This window comes from Homarus americanus, unplaced genomic scaffold (assembly GCF_018991925.1).
Source record: "Homarus americanus isolate GMGI-L3 unplaced genomic scaffold, GMGI_Hamer_2.0 scaffold24922, whole genome shotgun sequence".
In the NCBI taxonomy this organism is placed as follows: Eukaryota; Metazoa; Arthropoda; class Malacostraca; order Decapoda; family Nephropidae; genus Homarus; species Homarus americanus.
This window is the reverse complement of record NW_024722610.1, coordinates 6742756-6762556: the sequence shown is the minus strand read 5'-3', so window position 1 is coordinate 6762556 and position 19801 is coordinate 6742756. Positions and strand designations below refer to the sequence as shown.

The 19801-nt window shown below is 38.5% G+C and overlaps 1 protein-coding gene across 5 annotated transcripts in view; it reads right to left on the bottom strand.

Moving 5' to 3' along the window:
- The window catches only part of LOC121862948 (DNA-directed RNA polymerase II subunit RPB1-like), an 85214-nt gene that overhangs the window by 13032 nt on the left and 52381 nt on the right, over nt 1-19801 (bottom strand). For all 5 annotated transcript variants that reach the window (XM_042361403.1, XM_042361404.1, XM_042361401.1 and 2 more), the window contains one exon: nt 7699-7906. In XM_042361403.1, the coding sequence (XP_042217337.1) occupies nt 7699-7906 (208 nt within the window). The remainder of the gene's footprint in view (nt 1-7698; nt 7907-19801) is intronic.

The window sequence follows — 19801 nt, the reverse complement described above, 5'->3', positions numbered from 1 at the left end:
TCCCTGCCTTATAATCCTTGGGTACACGTTAATCTCCCCTCCTGGCTGTCAACACCTCACCTGCCCCCCTTCTCCCAGCCAGCAGGGAGGGCAGATGGCAGTAATAATGATTAATGGGATAAATTTTTATTTAGGCTTAAAGTTTTCTCTCATAAATTGTCACAAACTTGATTTCACAGAATATAATTTGCATGACTGGAATCCTTGCAGGATAGCAATTAATTTGAGTATAAACATCCCATAGTTTGCACAAAGAGATAAAATTTTTAGTCCTTTGGCACAGACCTTTGAGTACAAAATGAGTACAGTAATATGCTACTCAAAATTATGGCTTTTTCACAGACTAAATTCTGTATAACTAGCCCCAGTAGTGAGGATATTATTAATACCAGTACCCTTCATATACAGTAAAATATTTATTTTTACCTTATTATTCGGTGTGTCATATATTTTAGTGTATATTGGAAACATCTCACAGAGAATTTATTCAGTATCATTATGGTATAAAATTAATCTCTCTAACACAAATAGAAGCTTATGAATGCTGTGAGGTATGGAGGGAGAGCAGAAGGGTTGCATTGGAATGTGACCAAAACCACCCCCCCCCCCCACCAGGAAAGGATTGCCTCACTAATTGTTTGTTTACTGAACTGATTCATTCATGATACATTGTTTATTTGTTTTTCATTAATTAGTAAAGATTCGTTACTTTAATAATCTGTGCTTATTAATACCTGTACCCTTAATATACAATACAGTACTATGTATATACCTCATAGGTAAAAAATAATGTCATTCAAGACATCTTCAGGTCATAAAACCCACTAATCCCCCACCCAACAATGGGTGACCTGGCACTGCATCAGGTCAAGTTAATAACATAGCCCAATAATCTCCCACCCAACCATCATCACAAGTGTTAAGACATGATTACAGTATGCAGTACGGTCAACTGAGTGAAGTGTTTGCCTATTCTAAGCTAAAGATGACAGATCTGATGGCGAGTACAATGTATACAGCAGTATACATTACCGTATTATGTTAACAGTATGAACAATATTGTGCAGTGGTGTTTGCATAAATAAATACAGCTCCTGGAAGTTGTAACACAGCTCTATTCATGCCCACACCAATAGACATTTTGTTTTATTAAATATATTTATTTAAGCAAACTTTAGATAAAGTATTCAGGTATATTTTGATAAAAAAATGGTGTGTCTAACGAAATTAGAACTGATTTTACTGACTCCAGCATCAACATTTCTTAACTTTTTTATATAAGAAATAGAATTCCCATCACTTTATCATATTGAAAATTTTCGTTTAAGGATATCTTAGTGGTAACTTTTTGTAGAGAATTTATTAAGGATCATTATGGTATCAAATTCATCTCCCCATCACAATTAGCCATGATTGAGTGAGGAAAGATGGGGAGGGGGTGGAACTGACCATGCGACACACACATACATCAACCATCAGTGAGACAAGACATGCCCTGAAGACGCTCCGGGCTTGGCAGCCAGGCCGAGTCTGTTTGGCCCTGCCCCCCTCTGCCTCTGCTACATCCCAACGCCCTACCAGCCTTACTACACTGGGATTTATTCAGCAAAACATTCAAGTGATCAGTGCAATGATTGATTACCAAACAGTGTTCCAATAGTGCATCCCAAAGAAAAGCACAAAAACACAGCAGTGTAATACCAGACAGTGGGCACTTTGTTGGTCACCTTCAAAGTGCCAGTGACATAGACCACCGCGGTGTTTACATATATTGTGGATACTGTGTCGGAGACCCTAAGCGCCAGAAACAAGGACTCACGGTGTTTACAGCTGACAAATAATAACAGATGTCTTCTAGTGTCAGTGGCCCTCAAAATGCCGCCAGTGAGTCTATGGCCACCGGGGACATACACTTCCGTCCGCCCACAACAACAGATAGCCACCAATCACTTACTCCTGACGCTCTCTGTACCTTCTAAAGCGTGGGAACGGTTATCCTGATGGCAGTGTTATCGCGCGACTCAAGTCACTGAACATATTCCACGCACGCAGCAGTAGACAGGGGCGTCATAAACATAAGCCCATTAGGACCATAACCTCCACTAGGAAACCAGAGAAACCCACGCCTGACAGACCGTACCATTACACTGAAGTCCCACGGATATGGTATGATCTCCCATCTTTACTGCTCTCCAACGTCACTTCCCTAGCTAACAAGTTTGACGAGCTGGCAACCACAGTCAGGTCAGCCGCCGCTAGAGTCGTTGCCATATGTGAGGCTTGGCAAATTTTGCCTGAAACGTGTCATATTGAGGGATATCAACTCTTTCATCACCTTCGTTCACATAGATGCGGAGGGGGCGTTGCCCTCTTCTGTCAAGATGACCTACGCCCGTCATGCCTGGATGTGGAAGCATCATGGATATGTGTTGTGCCATGGGCCCACCCGCGCCACACTGCTTCCATCATAATCTGTGTGTCATACCATCCGCCTCACTCACCCACCAGAGACACTCTCATTAATCATCTCATTACCACCTCAGACCACCTAAGAGTTAGGTACCCATGTGCCAAGTTAGTATTATGCGGGGATTATAATGAAATTGACACCACTGATATCCAGGACCAGCTGTCACTATCACAAGTTGTGAACTTCCCCGCACACAGTCAAAATACCCTTGACCTTATCTTAACCGACTTTGCGGACCAGTACCAACCACCTCAACCAATGCCTCCTATCGGGTGTAGCACACTCCTATCAGTGCTCTGGTCCCCAGCTGCCACTCCCACTCAAGTACAGAGATCCTACATCAAGACCTACAGGCCGATTACTGACTCTGCAGTGCGTCTCTTCGGGCAGTGGATAGTTCACCATCCCTGGACTGAAGTACTTTGTGTGGATGACGTGGAAACCAAATGGATAAATTATGCCAACACCACCACGGAAGCTCACCACCACTTCATCCCCGAGAAGTCCGTCAGATCTCACTCAGCTGATTTGCCATGGATCACACCTCGGATCAAAAGATTTATGCAACAGAGAGACAGAGCCTTTTATCTCAATGACCACAACAGGTCCCTTCGCAACCGAGTCATCTGCGAAATACGCACTGCAAAGAAGTCTCACTACCCAACCAAATTGCAACACCTGAAGCAGACCAACATCAGTTGGTGGTATGGTAAGCTTAAAGAACTCTGTTGACTGAACAATAAGACACCTCCCCTCCCCTTCCTTAGCCATCTCACTAATGTTGACGCAGCTGAGCAATCAAATAACCATTTTGCTACTACAGTGATCCCTCGGTTAACAAACGCCTCAGTTAACGAAATTTCGGTTAACGAATTACCCTCCATAAGAATCTTCAATTTGGTTAACGAAAAAAATTCGGTTAACGAATTTTTACAAAATCATGTCAACATATTTTCGCTTGCTCACCAGCTGGAATATTAGTCCGCCAATACAGTAATCGGTTCTAGGGCTTAAATTCGTTCCCATTTGAGTAAATATCAAGAAGGTTGTACTATTCAATAATTTTCCAAGTTTTATATTAAAATTTGTAGTCATTTTAACACTTATTTAACATAATTGCAGTACAGGAAACCAGTTTTTGGTGCGCCAATCAGCCACTTGACTCACCCAGCGAGGCGTCAGTTTGTATCTCTGGTCAGTGGAGGTAACATCTTGCTTGTGGCTCTCTTGAACATAAACTATTTTTACGTTTATACAGTACAATTATTGGTCATTCTGAAATTTATTTTACCTATTGACAATATAAAGAATAGTCTTCATTTACGCGGTCAATTGAACCCACGGAGGTCCGCGTAAAACGAGAAACACGTAAACGAAATAACAGAACATATGGGATTAATTGAAATAGAGACTGGGCCGACCCCCAAACTACACTTTTTCCGACACAATAGTAATTTGTAGTAAAAATAACATCTTAATTTTATGATGGTATGCACACACAATTAATATTTAAGAGAAATATCAATAATATTAGGGTTTTTTAACACTTACATTAGTTGAAAAGATGGCTGGGCACACGGGGATGGGGGATGGTTCCGAGGCAGAGACCAGATTATTGGCCCTCACCTGTATCACTTGTATCACTATCCACCACAGAGGCGTCCAGGGCCTCTTTGTCAAACCCCTCAAAGTCCATATCCTCACTATCACTGACTTGGGCTGGCTGTGGTGGGTGAAGAACTCGGTAATGTTTTGTTGACTGGGCAACCTTGTGCGCACCCTGCCCGCGCCGCTTCCCGCGTAGATGATGGAATGAACAATGTAAATAAAAATTGTCGGTCTGGCAAGGTGCCGCGTAAATGACCAAATGCGTAAACCAAATCCGCGTAAATCGAGACTATACTGTATAGTGCAATGTTGATTTAAAGAAAATAATCTTGAATTACACCTAGTGAACTTAAAATTTTATGGGTGAAATGACAGCATGAAGCATGGGGTGATTTCTCTTCCACCCCCACTTCCTTCTCTTCTCCCTTCTCCTCCACCCCCACTTCTAATTCCCATCATCATCATCATCATCATCATCATCAACCAGGAGCTATCTACATACACACCTCAAAGTAAGTGTACTTTACTGCATTTATTTTTAGTTTGCATGTAATTTTTGGTGAGCTGGAACCAATTACCCAAAATCCCATTGAAACAATGGTTTCGGTTAACGAAATTTTCAGTTAACGAACTACCTTCTGGAACAAATTGTGTTCGTTAACTGAGGGACCACTGTATATGCCAGACGCTCCCCCGGCTTGACACAACCAATCTCCCTGCTTACCTACCAGCCCCCCTTCCCACTGACTTAGTAGAAGAATTTGAAGTAGCAAAACATCTGGACAAACTAAAGTTAAAATGCTCCACCACCCCCATTGACTTACCAATGAAACTCTTCAAGGAGTTCTCCCCAGAGCTTGCTAAACCCCTCTGCTCCATCATCAATGCTTCTCTCAGTCAAGCCAGATACCCAGTTGACTGGAAGACTTCTTATGTGTCATCAGTGCCCAAGTCAACCAGCCCACAATCCTTAAATCAGCTACGACCCATTGCAATCACCCCAATACCCAGCTTAATCTGTGAAAGTTTTGTTTTCGACTGGGCTTATGCTGATAATGCAGGAGCCGTAGATCCTCAGCAATTTGGTAATGTGAAAACTTCCTCCACCACTCACTGTCTTGTCAGCTTTCTCGACTACATATACAGTGGGGTATGCTATAACGAACGGATCCTACTACGAATATTCCTATAACGAACGGTTTTACCTATAAAATTGAGAATACTATAACCAACGAAACTCCTACAACTGTTACGAGTTGAGGATTTAGAATATAGTTAAAAGTCTACCCAGATCCCAACAGGCAACAACAACAAAAAACAAAGACAATCGGACTATAAAAGGGAAGACAAAGGATGCGAGTTTTTGTTGTGTATAATAAAGTGCCATGAATTCCTGAACAAAATATTCAGGTTTCGATAATTTACCCTTAACCATACTTAACCTAAACATTAACAGTATATACATATTTATACAACATACAATAATTTGAAGCAAGGTGGAGGCGGGGAGGCAATATAAGATTACAAATACTTAAGTGCGGAGCTGAGACGGCTGACGAGTAAGGCTGAGTATTGTAGAAGACGGTAGGTAGTCACTGTGCCGTAGGTTTCCAGGATAGGTGATCCTGTGGTCACTTCCCAGAGTGAACTGAACTCTCATCGAACTGGAGCTGACGAAGAAGACTTTGAGGAGGTGACGCAACAACCAGGATATGGAGAAGGGAAACCCCGGAGTGGTAACTAAGACGAGTCATACTCGTGTTTCGTCCCTAGATGGCGTTGCTCGTGGCGCTGGGTAGGTAGATCAGGACAATTTTTTTTTTTTTTTACTAATTTATTGTTTTTTTATTACAAGTATTAATGATATTCTTTATTTCAGGGGTTTAGATGCATATGTATGCACTTTTTTACAATTTTTAAAATTTTATATTATATTTTTCAGTGTTAAGTGGTTGTATTTGGGGGCCTGGAACGGATTAATCCTATAACGAACGAATGCCATAACGAACAAGGTTCTAGAACCAATTAGATTCGTTATAGCATACCCCACTGTACTGCCATCTGGAGAAACGAAAAACGTCGGTAGCTGTCGCCTTCATTGACTTCACTAAGGCATTCGACCTAGTCGACCACAATTTATTCATCAACAAAGCTATCGACCTCAGGTTTCGAAAAAGTCTTATACCATGGCTTACAGACTTCCTCAGAAACCGACGCCAAGCTGTACGCTTCCACGGGGCTGTCTTCACCTTTCAGTCACTCACCTGTGGCGTCCCCCAAGGCACCAAGATGGGATCACTATGCTTCCTCATGCTTATCAATGATGCCCTAAGAGCAACCCCTGCTTGCTGGAAATATGTCGACGACTCTACCATTGGGATCAGCGTCAACAATTCTGCTCCCGACTATACCGCCCTGCAATACAGACAATACAGACCCCTGCCTAATCCAGAATTTGGGCCAAACTGGACAGGCCTTCCCCACAATTAGTCCAGATCAGAGGGAATTTACTGTAAATTGTTTTTCATTAGCTAAACTTTTACATTTCATGTTGATGTGCAAGGTCTGTCAAAATGTTCTGGGAGACCTTGCACATCAAAGTGAAGACAATGTTGCTCTTGTAGGGCTAGAATCCATGCAGTCACCATGAAAATCTGTAAGGTAGTTTTTTTTTTTTTTTTTATGGGGATTAGCCCACCAGGGCACAGGTCACTGACTCACAGCAGGGCCTAGGGGGCGAAAAAATGATAATGATAATGATAATGATAATAATAATAATAACTCTTATTATTATTATTATATTAATTTAAAAAATAATAACAGAATACCTGTACTAAAAATAAAAATAATAATAACCATAAATAAATACAAAAACGAGAAAAATAAATAAAAAATGAGAGAATATATACATTATGTATGTTGTGTTGTCAAAGTAAGAGAAACAATTGAGACCCAGCAATTGTGTGTAAATGAGGCAGAAAGTCAGATCAGCAACCTGGGACTTGGTCACAATTTTCGTGATGCGGCAGCAGGGTTTACCATTAGACAACACATTATGCTTCCAATATCTTGTGAGACACCCTGTATATGCCCCTGTATTAGCCCGTCAAACAGACAGTAATACTTATATAAATATGGGCTACATACAATATGTTTACATAATTCCATCACCCGTGGTAACTAGACTATGAGCAGTGACTAGTCATAATTGTACATGTGACAAGTGTTTTTCCACTGACCTCTCCCGCACCTTGAATGAGAGGGTCAGCATTTGAGTGCTCAGCTACTTGCCAGTTTGTACCTGTTTCACACCCACAACAAACATGTGTTCATGATGGTCATTACACATAGGCTTCATCCTTTATTCACGCTCACAGCTCACATCATCAATTACGGTGATATCCTAGTTACTGTGCAATAGTTTATTTTCTGAATAAATGGAGAAAAACCATTCGGATTTGAAAACTTTGCCCATAAACAATTATTTATGTTACTTCTAGTGTACCTTTAATACAGACTCTACAGAATCTGTATCAGTAATTACAACAGGTAAATAGAAGGTAGCACCCTAATTAAGTAAACAAAGAATATAAATACAGAACATGACAAAGGCCATATACCATCAGATGGGCTGTAAGGGATAGGTGTAGGAACAGCAGGTGTAGGTGTCATGTCCAAGTATCCCTCTGATCGTTCCCGGACAAAGGTCTCACCAACAGCAGCATCTCCCAAATGACCTCCAGGTACCATAGATAGGTAGCTGTCCATGGTATCATCCACCAGGCTGGGGATGCGTGAGTGGTTGGCTGAGTGAGGTGGTGATGATACCTGAAAATTTTTAATAAATTTATCAATGCAACATATTTCCCTATACTGTATATACAAATATCAAACATCACGAGAAAAATAATACAGTTCCTGGCAAAATTATTTATTTTTTTCAATAGGGAGAAAGACATGCAAGAAAAAGACTGGGGCAAAATATGTATAATTTAAAGTAAAGGAAGTACAGTACAGTAATACATTACCTCAATACGCTATACTAATTGGGCAGACCCCAGTCGAGAAAATTTGAAAGTCCGGAAAAAGCAAACTTATTGGGGGGGAGGGGGGATGTTCATGGACATAACCCTGCTTATCTGGACTGCTTCAAGAAAATCAGTTGTTATACAGGACTGTAGTAATGTTATTGCTGCAGTTCACCCACTAAGGTCTTTAATTGCATAACATAGTTAGTAAAACACTAGTACACCAACAGAAAAAATAAATATGATGGGTTGACAAGCAGACTAAGTTTGGTTGTCAACAACTGTTTTCACTGATATGATTGTCTTGGACTGTAAAGTGTTATGTGTAAGTAACCAAAAAATTTGCCTTAAGAATGAAAATAAAACTGTATACTGTACAGTACAATAAAGATTTAAAAAAAAAGTGGAGGAGGTATACTGTGTGTGGGATATAAGAGTGTATCTGGGAGCAGCAGGTAGAAGGTAGTATGAGTGTGGTATGAGTGCATTATTCCCATCTTCTACCAAAACTTTCACTTTACAATCATGGTTTGATCACTTCTATTCTCTTGCATATAGGGAGAGAGATAGGGCGTATCAAGTTATGAAGCTATCTCCTCCTGTTACCCACTCCTCTTTCATTACTTCAAGGAATCGTTGTAAGGTTATTTTTCGTAGGACCAAGTGGACCTGACCAATTCTTCTTCTACTAAATCTTTCTGGTGCTTTACCAAAAACATCTGTAATAACTTCTGCACTCCCTCTCTTCCTCCTCTCTTTCGACCTGATAACTCGATAGTCAACTCTTCCCCTCATAAAGCCAATCACTTTGGCACCTTATTCTCCTCTAACTCCAACTTAGACGATTCCATCTCTACCCCTCCTACTCCTGCTCCTCCTACTGAACATGTGCACTTTCCTATAATCTCCACTCGTAGGGTTGCTGGTGTGCTATCCAGGTTGGATGTGAGTAAGGCGCATGGACTGGACAGAAGCCCACCTCGTGTTCTGAGGGAGTGTGCTGAAGCCCTGGCCCGTGCTTGCTCGCCTCTTTTGCCTTTGCCTCAAAACCCAAACTTTTCCTTCTTCTTGGTAGCATGCCTCAGTTCAGCCCATCACGAAGAAGAGAGACCATTCTAATCCCTCTAACTATCGCCCCATTGCCTTAACTTTATCCCTCTCTAAGATTTTAAAATCTATCTTAAACTCTCATTTTCTCCGTCACCTTGAACGCCTTTCTCTTTTGTCAGATCACCAGTATGGCTTTTGCCAGGCGAGATCTACTGGTGATCTGCTCTCCTACTGCACCCATCTTTGGTCACCCTCTTATTGGGATTATGGGGAAACTTTCGTCATGGCCCATGTCATCTCCAAATCATTTGACAGGGCATGGCACAAGTCTTTGCTTTCTAAACTTCCCCCTAATGGTTCCCTCCCCCACTTTGTTCTCTAATTTCTAGCTTCCTTGAGAAACGATCCATGGCAGTTGTTGTTGAGGATCGATCTCTTACTCATCCTCTACCAATAGTGGTGACCCATAGGGTTCTGTTCTTTCACCTACTCTCTTCCTTTTTTATCAATGATTTACTTCACAATACAAATAATTCTATCCATTCTAACAATGATGATTCTACTCTTCACTCTTCTTCACATTTTTTCCTTCCCCCTAATTCTCAAACTAGATCTGTTTTTAGAGCTGATATCATTTCATCTTTCAATGCGGATCTGTGCAGCATCTCCGAATGGGGAGGTAGAAACTTAGTTAAATTCAATTGTAATAATACATAGTACAGTGGTCCCTCGGTTAACGAACACAATTCGTTCCAGAGGGTTGTTCATTAACCAAAAATTTCGTTAACCGAATCCATTGTTTCAATGGGATATTGGGTAATTGGTTCCAGCTCACCGAAAAGTACATACAAAGTAAAAAAAATAAATAAATAAAAAAAATGCAGTAAAGTACACTTACTTTTAGGAGTGTATGTATAAGGTTCCTGGTTGATGATGATGATGTGAATTAGAAGTGGGGGTGGAGGAGAAGGGAGAAGAGAAGGAAGTGGGAATGGAGGAAAAATTACCTTTCAGGGGACCCATGCTTGATGCAGTAATTCCACCAATAAAATTTTAAGTTCATTAGGTGTAATTCAAGATTATTTTATTTAACTAAATTTGAAAATGACTAATAATTGTAAAATAAAAAATATAAAAATATTAAAAGAACACAACTTTCTTGATATCTACTCCACTGGAAACGAATGTAAACATAGAACAGATTACTGAATTGGCAGACTAGCCCATCAGCTGATCAGTTGATGCTTTCAACGAAACGTGATGTTCGTAAGGATTTTGTTAATCAAACTTTTGTTCATTAATCTAATTGAAGATTCTTATGGAAGGTAATTCGTTAACCAAAATTTCGTTAACCGAACCGTTCGAAAACTGAGAGACCACTGTATTTACCAATACACTTTCTAAAATAGACGATCTCCCATTTCAAGATGCAATCATTCTGCCAAATTCTAAAATTATATCCTAGGCCTCACCATTTCCTCTAAAATGTCATGGAAGCCACACATCCACAACATTACTAAAGCTTCCTCCCGAAAGCTGGGAATGCTGTACAGATGCTGTAGCTACTTCACTCCTGAGCAGTTGCTTCAAGTTTATAAGGGATTCATTTGTCCTAACTTGGAGTACTGTTCTCATATCTGGGTTGGCTCTTCTTGTGTCCAACTGTTAGATAGGGTGGAATCAAAGGCATTTCGTCTTATTAACTCTCCTCCTTTAGTTGATAATTATCTTTCTTCCCTTTCTCTTCGCCACAATATTGTTTCACTCTCTCTTTCACAGATACTTTAACGGGCAATGTTCAGTGGATTTGTCATCCTGTGTACCGCTGGCAAGGACATGGTTTAGTTACGCTCCCTCCCCAGCACTCTCCATATCTCATACTTACTACAACATGTCTTCAGCACTTACTATGTAGTACTGTAGTATATTTATCAGCACTTAATAAATAATATTGTAGTGTATTTATCAGCAGTTAGTAAATAATATTATAGTGTATTCTGCATCTGCATATACCCTGGTTTATTCATTAATCAGTTATCTACAGTAAGTGTATAAGTTGCCAAATCAGGCCATCATGTATCACTCAAAGATAATAAATATAATTGTTTGGAAGGTATATTCATATCAATGCAGTACTATAAAGCATATTATAGTGACCTTGTTGTAAGCTGATTAGCTGAAAGCTCTCACTCCAAGAATGTATCCAGAGCAAAAACCTTCAATACAGCTTATCCTTTGATTTTCAAGTCAGTTACAAATTATATTTTATATTTTCTCATACAGTATTACCCCGCCTAACGCGGTTTCACTTAACGCGTTTTATCATATACGCGGTGCCTCGCCAGAGCTGAACTTTCACTTAACACGGATTTTTTCCACATATACGCGGTGAGTGTCCGGCTCGAGACGCTATTTTTAGATTTGCCCCACCCGCCACCCTGCCTGACTGCCTGTTTTAGCTCATAAAATTCATACAAATTACCCGGCCAGAATATAATTTACATTGCAGGAATTCTTATAATTTGGTGATCATTTTGAATATAAACATCATATATTTTGCATTAAACATACAATTTTTAGATAAAAATTTTTCTCTAGGTAACTATGTTATCTTTTGTGCAAAATATATGACATTTATATTCAAAATATTCCTGGTCTTACAAGGAATCCAGCAATGTCAATTATATTATCCTAACTTTAGTTTGAGGTATTATTTATTAAAATTTAGTGGTTATCCCATACCTCTCCTTGGGATGGTTGGTGGGGGGTGGGGGGGAGGGAGGGACCGACGACCATCTGTTACCCCATGAAGAATTATTTTTTTTTTTATTAACTGAAGATATTTGTTTTAGCTCATAAAATTCATACAAATTACCCGTTCAGAATATAATTTACATTGCTGGAATTCTTATAATTTGGTGATCATTTTGAATATAAACATCATATATTTTGCATTAAACATACAATTTTTAGATAAAAATTTTTCTCTAGGTAACTATGTTATCTTTTGTGCAAAATATATGACATTTATATTCAAAATATTCCTGGTCTTACAAGGAATCCAGCAATGTCAATTATATTATCCTAACTTTAATCTGAGGTATTATTTAATACTAAATGTTAAAAACTCTGGAAGGGAGGAGGAGGGTTGGGGACTGACTGAGTTGGAAGAGGGGGGGAGGCAAGGTGGGGTACTTTGATTGACAGATAGTGTCGTGAAGATTATTTTTTTTTTTATTAACTGAAGATATTTGTTTTAGCTCATAAAATTCATACAAATTACCCGGTCAGAATATAATTTACATTGCTGGAATTCTTATAATTTGGTGATCATTTTGAATATAAACATCATATATTTTGCATTAAACATACAATTTTTAGATAAAATTTTTTCTCTAGGTAACTATGTTATCTTTTGTGCAAAATATATGACATTTATATTCAAAATATTCCTGGTCTTACAAGGAATCCAGCAATGTCAATTGTATTATCCTAACTTTAGTTTGAGGTATTATTTATTAAAATTTAGTGGTTTTCCCCCAAAAATTTCTCTGAGAGGGAAGAGCCAGTGAGAGTAGTGTGAGAAGAGGGGGAGGGAGTTGAGTCCATTATTTGAATGGACATTAACTTGGCGACTGTATTTCTCTATTTCTCTTAAGTATTAATTGTGTGCATGTACCATCATAAAATTAAGATGTTATTTTTACTACAACATAGGTATGTGCCTTCAAAAAGTGGAGTTTGGGGGTCGGGCCGGTTTCTATTAGAATTAATCCCATATGTTCTGTTGTTCACTTAACGCGGATTTCACTTAACGCGGGACCCTCTGGGTTCAATTGACCGCGTTAAGTGGGGTACAACTGTATTACTGAAGAGGTCATAATAATGAAAATAAATTACATACCATAAGACACTGATCATACAAGAATATAATACTGAATCAATAAATAAACTTGCCAAATGTGGCACTGCCCGGTCCCTCTGCTGCCTGTTTACATAATATGCAGTGTCTTACCACTTGTACATAGCAGCTCTCATTAGGCCTAGAGCAAATCTGATTAGACCAGTGAACAGTATTCAGTGAACAAGTGTTGTTCTTTTCATAAGATTTTTTTAATTTTACCCATTTCTTTAAATACATATTCTATACTACCGTAATACCTCGGTTTACGCGGGTTTCGTTTACGCGTTTTGTCATTTACGCGGTACCTTGCCAGAACCGGGATGCCCGATTTACGCGGTGAATTTACTCATTTACGCGGGTGAAGTATACGGTAATTTGTTTATTTACTGAAGATATTTGTTTTAGCTCATAAAATTCATACAAATTACCCGGCCAGAATATAATTTACATTGCTGGAATTCTTATAAGATTGTGATTATTTTAAATATAAACATAATGGAATTTGCATTAGACATACAAATTTTAGATCTAATGTAAGAATTAAAAATTATTTAAAATTACATTTTCATATAACCAATAACTAAATCCTGTTCTAAAAAAAATACTGTACAAATAAAAATAAAGAAAAAGAAAATGGCCTTGCACATGGAGGCTGCCGGGCATGTCAGTGGTGACGCCAGTATCACTAGTATAAACAGTCGCAGCTTGGCAGGCCCTTTATTTTCAAACATCTGAACAGAAACAGGAGAAAAACTTTCTCAGGTTTCACTCATTTTTGTGTGTCTATTCAACATAAGCAAGAGAGCAAGTGATAAGAGTCCTGGTTCAAAAGCTAAAAGAAGGTGTATAAGCTTAGCCTAGAAACTAGATGTGTTTAAACAATATGAAAAGTTGCGAGGTCTGTGGATATTTCACACGCTTTAGGAATGGCAGAATCAACAGTGAAAACTAACCACAAGAACGAAGAAAAAATTAAAGAAAGTGCTTTGTCTACAACTCCGTTATGTGCAAATAAAGTTTGCTAAAGCAGGAGTGGGGTTATGGAAGAAAAGGAGAGACTTAAGTACAGTACAACTTTGCTAATTTTTACTTATACTTATCACAATCTCCCTAAGAATAGTTTAGGTTTCGTGTTTATTCAAGACATCTTCAGGTCATGAGACCCACTAATCCCCCGGCCAAGAAAGGGTGACTTGACATTCCATAGGTCGTGTCAGTAATATGAGACCACTAATCGCCCACCCTACCTCCACCTGACATTGCATCAGGTCAGGTACACGAGACCCACTAATCCCCCACAGCTCCATGGGAGTGGAAAATACCAGTCTTTGCTGTAATACACAGTTTCATTCACGCCCATATCATATAGAATTTTAATTTTCAAATATATGTATTTTACCAAACTTTTAGATAAACTATTCTGGATTATTATAGTAAAGAAATGGAGTTTCTAACTTAATTGGAACTGCATTTAAGAACTCCGGTAGTTTAGACTCTAGGAAAACATAGCCAGCACGCAGAAACATTCTGGGGAAGTGGGCTAATCTGTGTGTGCAAGATGTCTAGTTTAGACACTCGGAAACTTTTTACAGTAAACGGAAAATATTCCGGGGTTAAGGAATTTTTGTGGGTTTGAGAAAGTCATCTGGTTAGCCGGAAATCTCATCCCCAGAAGTGCTCTGCACCAATTGTTCCGGCTAACAGGGATATCACTGTATAAGGATTGAAGACTAAAATCAGAAGCATACTCCATAGAGCAAGGTTATTATTCAAACAAAAGCCCTAGCATTGTTTAATGATCTTAAAAATACAAGTAAAAGTGAAAGAGCTGAAACGAAAAGTTCAGTGTGAGTCGAGGCTCATTTGCTAGGTTTAAACAATGCCACGGATTACATAATTTAAAAGTCACTGGTGAGACAGCAAGTGGTGATTCATCTGCTGCTGCTGCTTATCCAGAAGAACTAAGCAAAATAATCAAGGAAGGCGGCTACTTGCCCAGTCAAGTTTTTAACGTTGATGAAACAGGACTACAGTCATGCACCGGTTAACGTCCTAGATACATTCTTGGAAACGTGACGTTAACCGAAATGTACGTTGTCCGATCATCACATAAACTTTTTATTTATAATTCCGTGTATGTGGAATACTATATACGTACACATACACTTTTACTCTTAAATCACTACTGTAATGTGATACAGGTGATTAATTTTTATCTCTTGTGCAAAACACATGACGTTTATATTAAAATTATTCACTGTTTTACAAGGATTCCAGCAACGCCGAGCAGATGGGGGAGAGAGAGGGTGGGAGCGAGCGAGGGGGTGTGGGGGGAGGGGAGGTAGTACGTTTGACAGTTGGCACAGGCCCAGGTCTAACGAGTGTATAGTTATCAGTTCTTAAGTGACTAAGCTTCTCTCTTATAAAAAGCCAGTGAAATGACCTGGGTGAATATAATTAACATTGTTGGGATTCTTGTAAGATACTGATTAATTTGAATATAAACATGCTATAATTTGCACTAGACATAACAATTTTAATACCGTAATCAAATTAGTACATGTGCACTCCAGCTTTGCACTAAGGTCATATATTTCTTTTACGTATCTTTTTGTATGGTGTATGCATGTAAATGGATGAAAATAAATGAAGAAATTTATGTAAATCTACCCAAAAATACAGTTGAAAATGGTGAAGTCTATCTCCGAGATTATTATAAGGTATTGGCCGGTAGGGTTTAGACCGAGATAAGAAAAGCAAAAAGGAATAATGAACTGAAGATAGCAAGGGAGGCAAAGTCAAACCCCAAGGGATTCTATCAAATGTATCAAACTAAAACACGAGAAAAGATTGGACCAATACAGTCAGATACCGGCGAGCTAACTGATAACGACGGGTAAATGAGCAATAATCTGAATAAATATTTTTCAACAGTTTTCGCCACCGAAAATTTAAACATGATTATCGAGGCACTCTATACAGAGATAGTGAAGAAAATAAATTAAGTGAGATAGTAGTGACTAGTAATGATGTTAGTAAGCAAATAGATAAACTAAAGCCTAATAAGTCACCAGGTCCCAATGAAATATTTGCCAAAGTATTAAAGGAATGTAAGGAAGAGCTTAGTATACTCTTAGCAAAGTTGTTTAACATGTCCTTAAAAACAGGTGTAGTACCAGAATTCTGGAGGATAGCGAATGTAATACCGATTTTCATGAAGGGAGATAGATCACTATCCTTTAACTACCGACCAATCAGCCTAACATCAATTGTAGGCAAATTACTGGAAGCAATCATTTCAAACTCAATTCGAAATCACCTAGAGAAGCACAAGTTGATCAGTGATTCCCAACATGGCTTCACCAGCCGGCGTTCATGTCTAAGTAATCTATTAACATTCTTTTCATCTGTCCCCCACGAAAGACTAATAAGAAGAGTGGAGGCTCATGGTATTAAAGGAGATATTCTAAAATGGATTAGAGCGTGGTTATAGGACAGGAAACAGCGAGTGAGCATTAACGGCACTAAATCCCATTGGAGCAATGTCACTAGGGAAGATCCCCAAGGCTCAGTACTCGGACCATTATTATTTATTATATACATAAACGACATAGATATCGGCGTAGACAGCAACATAAGTAAATTTGCTGATGACACTAAAATAGGGCGTGTAATCAAATCTGACGAGGACTCAGCAAAATTTTTTGAATGGTCTGAAAAATGGCAGATGAAATTCAATGTGGACAAATGTAAAGTACTTAGTCTAGGAGATGTAAACAGAAAAACCAGATATCAGTTGAACAACGATGTTATAGAGAAATCCAAATGTGAGAAAGATTTAGGAGTAATGATAAGTAGGAATCTTAAGCCAAGTAAACAATGTGTATTTGCTCGAAACAAGGCTAATAAAGTACAGTAGTACCCCGATTTACGCGGTCAATTGAACCCACATTGTACCGCGTTAAGTGAAATCCGCGTAAATGGAACAACAGAACATATGGGATTAATTCCAATAGAGACTGGCCCGACCCCCAAACTCTACTTTTTCCAACACAATACCTATGTTCTAGTAAAAATAACATCTTAATTTTATGATGGTACATGCACACAATTAATACTTAAGAGAAATAGAGAAATACAGTCACCAAGTTAATGTCCATTCAAATAATGGACTCAACTCCCCCCCCATCTTCTCACACTACACTGCTGGCTCTTCCCTCTCTGAGAAATTTTGGGGGGAAAACCACTAGATTTTAATAAATGATACCTCAAACTAAAGTTAGGATAATATAATTGACATTGCTGGATTCCTTGTAAGACCAGGAATATTTTGAATATAAATGTCATATATTTTTCACAAAAGATAACATATTTACTCAGAATAAACATTATATCTAAAATTTGTATATCTAATGCAAAATCGAAGATGTTTATATTCAAAATGATCATCAAATTGTAAGAATTCCAGAAATTCCAGAAATGTAAATTATATTCTGGCCGGGTAATTTGTATGAATTTTATGAGCTAAAACAAATATCTTCATATAATAAAAAAAAAAAATATTCTTCACACCGCGCCAAATGGTCGGTCGGTCGGTCCCTCCCTCCCTCCCCCCCTTACCAACCCTCCCTACCAGATGTGTGGGAAAACCAGAATATTTACCTTTTTAGTAATAAATAATACCTCAAACTAAAGTTAGGATAATATAATTGACATTGCTGGATTCCTTGTAAGACCAGGAATATTTTGAATATAAATGTCATATATTTTGCGCAAAAGATAACATATTTACTCAGAGTAAACATTATATCTAAAATTTGTATGTCTAATGCAAAATCTACGATGTTTATATTCAAAATGATCATCATATTGTAAGAATTCCAGCAATGTAAATTATATTCTGGCCGGGTAATTTGTATGAATTTTATGAGCTAAATAAAAAAAAAAAAATTATACTTCACCGCGTATATGAGTAGATGAACCGGGTTAAGTGAAAGTTCGGTTCTGGCGAGGCACCGCGTATATGAGAAATCGCGTTAAGTGAAACCGCGTAAAGTGGGGTAATACTGTACTTGGGTTCATACAAAGGAGTGTTAGTTACAAGACTAGCGAGGTCATCCTGAAACTATATCTTGGGCTTGTGAGACCTCACCTGGATTACACAGTTCAATTCTGGTCACCATATTACAGAATGGATATAGAATCCCTATAAAGAATTCAGAGGAGAACGACAAGACTAATCCCGGGCATTAGGAACCTCAAGTACAGAGACAAGTTAAAGCATCTTAATTTGCACCCCCTCAAGAGATGTAGAGTGAGGGGCAATATGATAGAGGTGTATAAATGGAAGTCAAGGCTAAACAAAGGGGACATAACAAAGGGACTCAAACTATCTAACCAGGAGCGATCTCGTAACAATGGTTTTAAATTAGACAAATTTAGATTTAGGCGCGAAATAGGTAAACACTGGTTTAAAAATAGAGTAGTGGACGACTAGAACAAGTTACCAAATATCATCATTAACTCGAATACGATGGATAGCTTCAAACAGAGGTTGGATGGATATATGAGCAATAGAGGTTTGACGTAAATGGGACTGCCCAGTTGGGGCTAATAGGCCCGCTGCAGCTTCCTCCATTCTTATATTCTTATGTTCTTTTGTTTATGTTTCTTTATTATTATTATCATTATTATTATTACAGGGTATTATTATTATTGCAGTGTTATTATTGTTATCATTATTATTTTATTATTTCTATTTTTGTATTTTTTATCATAAATTTTACTTATCTTTAGTATTATTTTTATAAAATTTTTGCCCCCCAGGCCCCAATGTGGGTCAGTGACCTGTACCTGGGTGGGCTAATCATCGGGAAAAAACAAAAACAAAATTAAGGCCTAATATTAACGCCATGCCAGGTCTCAACTGATTGAAGAAACAGATGGTGCTGGAAAGCCATCTATAAAAGGATTTAGGCGTGGATATCATATTCTAAAAGCTGTTGAAAATATCGGAAAGTCATGGAAGGAAGTAACAGAAGAGAACATGAATGGTGTGTAGAGGAAATTATGGCAAGAATTTGTAAAAACCCTCAAAGGTTTTGAGGAAACCATGCCAAACATTCAAAGAAATATTTTTGAGCTTGCTAAGCACATTATAGGATTTGAAGAAGTTGATGAAGAGAATGTTCAGGGGGGCTGTTAAAGAGTCATGGAGAAGCCCTAACTAATGAAGAGCTATGCAACTTGAACAAGAGCGCGGCCGAACCACAAACACACCAACAGATAACCCTACCTCACCTTCTAACAAATTCATGACTAAGCATTTGGAAGAAGCATTTGCTCACATAGAGCAAGCAATGAACATATTTTCTGAAGTGGATCCATTAACAGGGATGAGAAAAACGCATATGACCTCTACATAAAGATGTACAACAGGAATAAGAGAGCAGCTGTGCAAGGTTCTTTACACAGTTTTATTATTTGAAGGCCTAAACCATCAACTTCAGCTACACCAACAACTTCAGGTATAGCCACACTATCAACTTCAGCTACAGCATCAAATTCATTATCAGCAGGAGCTTCAGCAAAAACTAAAGCTCAGAACAGGTTCAGCAACAGCTAAGGCATCATTATGGAAAGCTCCAGCTTCAGCCAGAGCTGAACCTACGGCTTCAAATGGAGAACTTGATGACTTGGGAACTTCGTCATCTGAGTAAAAACTCACACAACATTGACTGT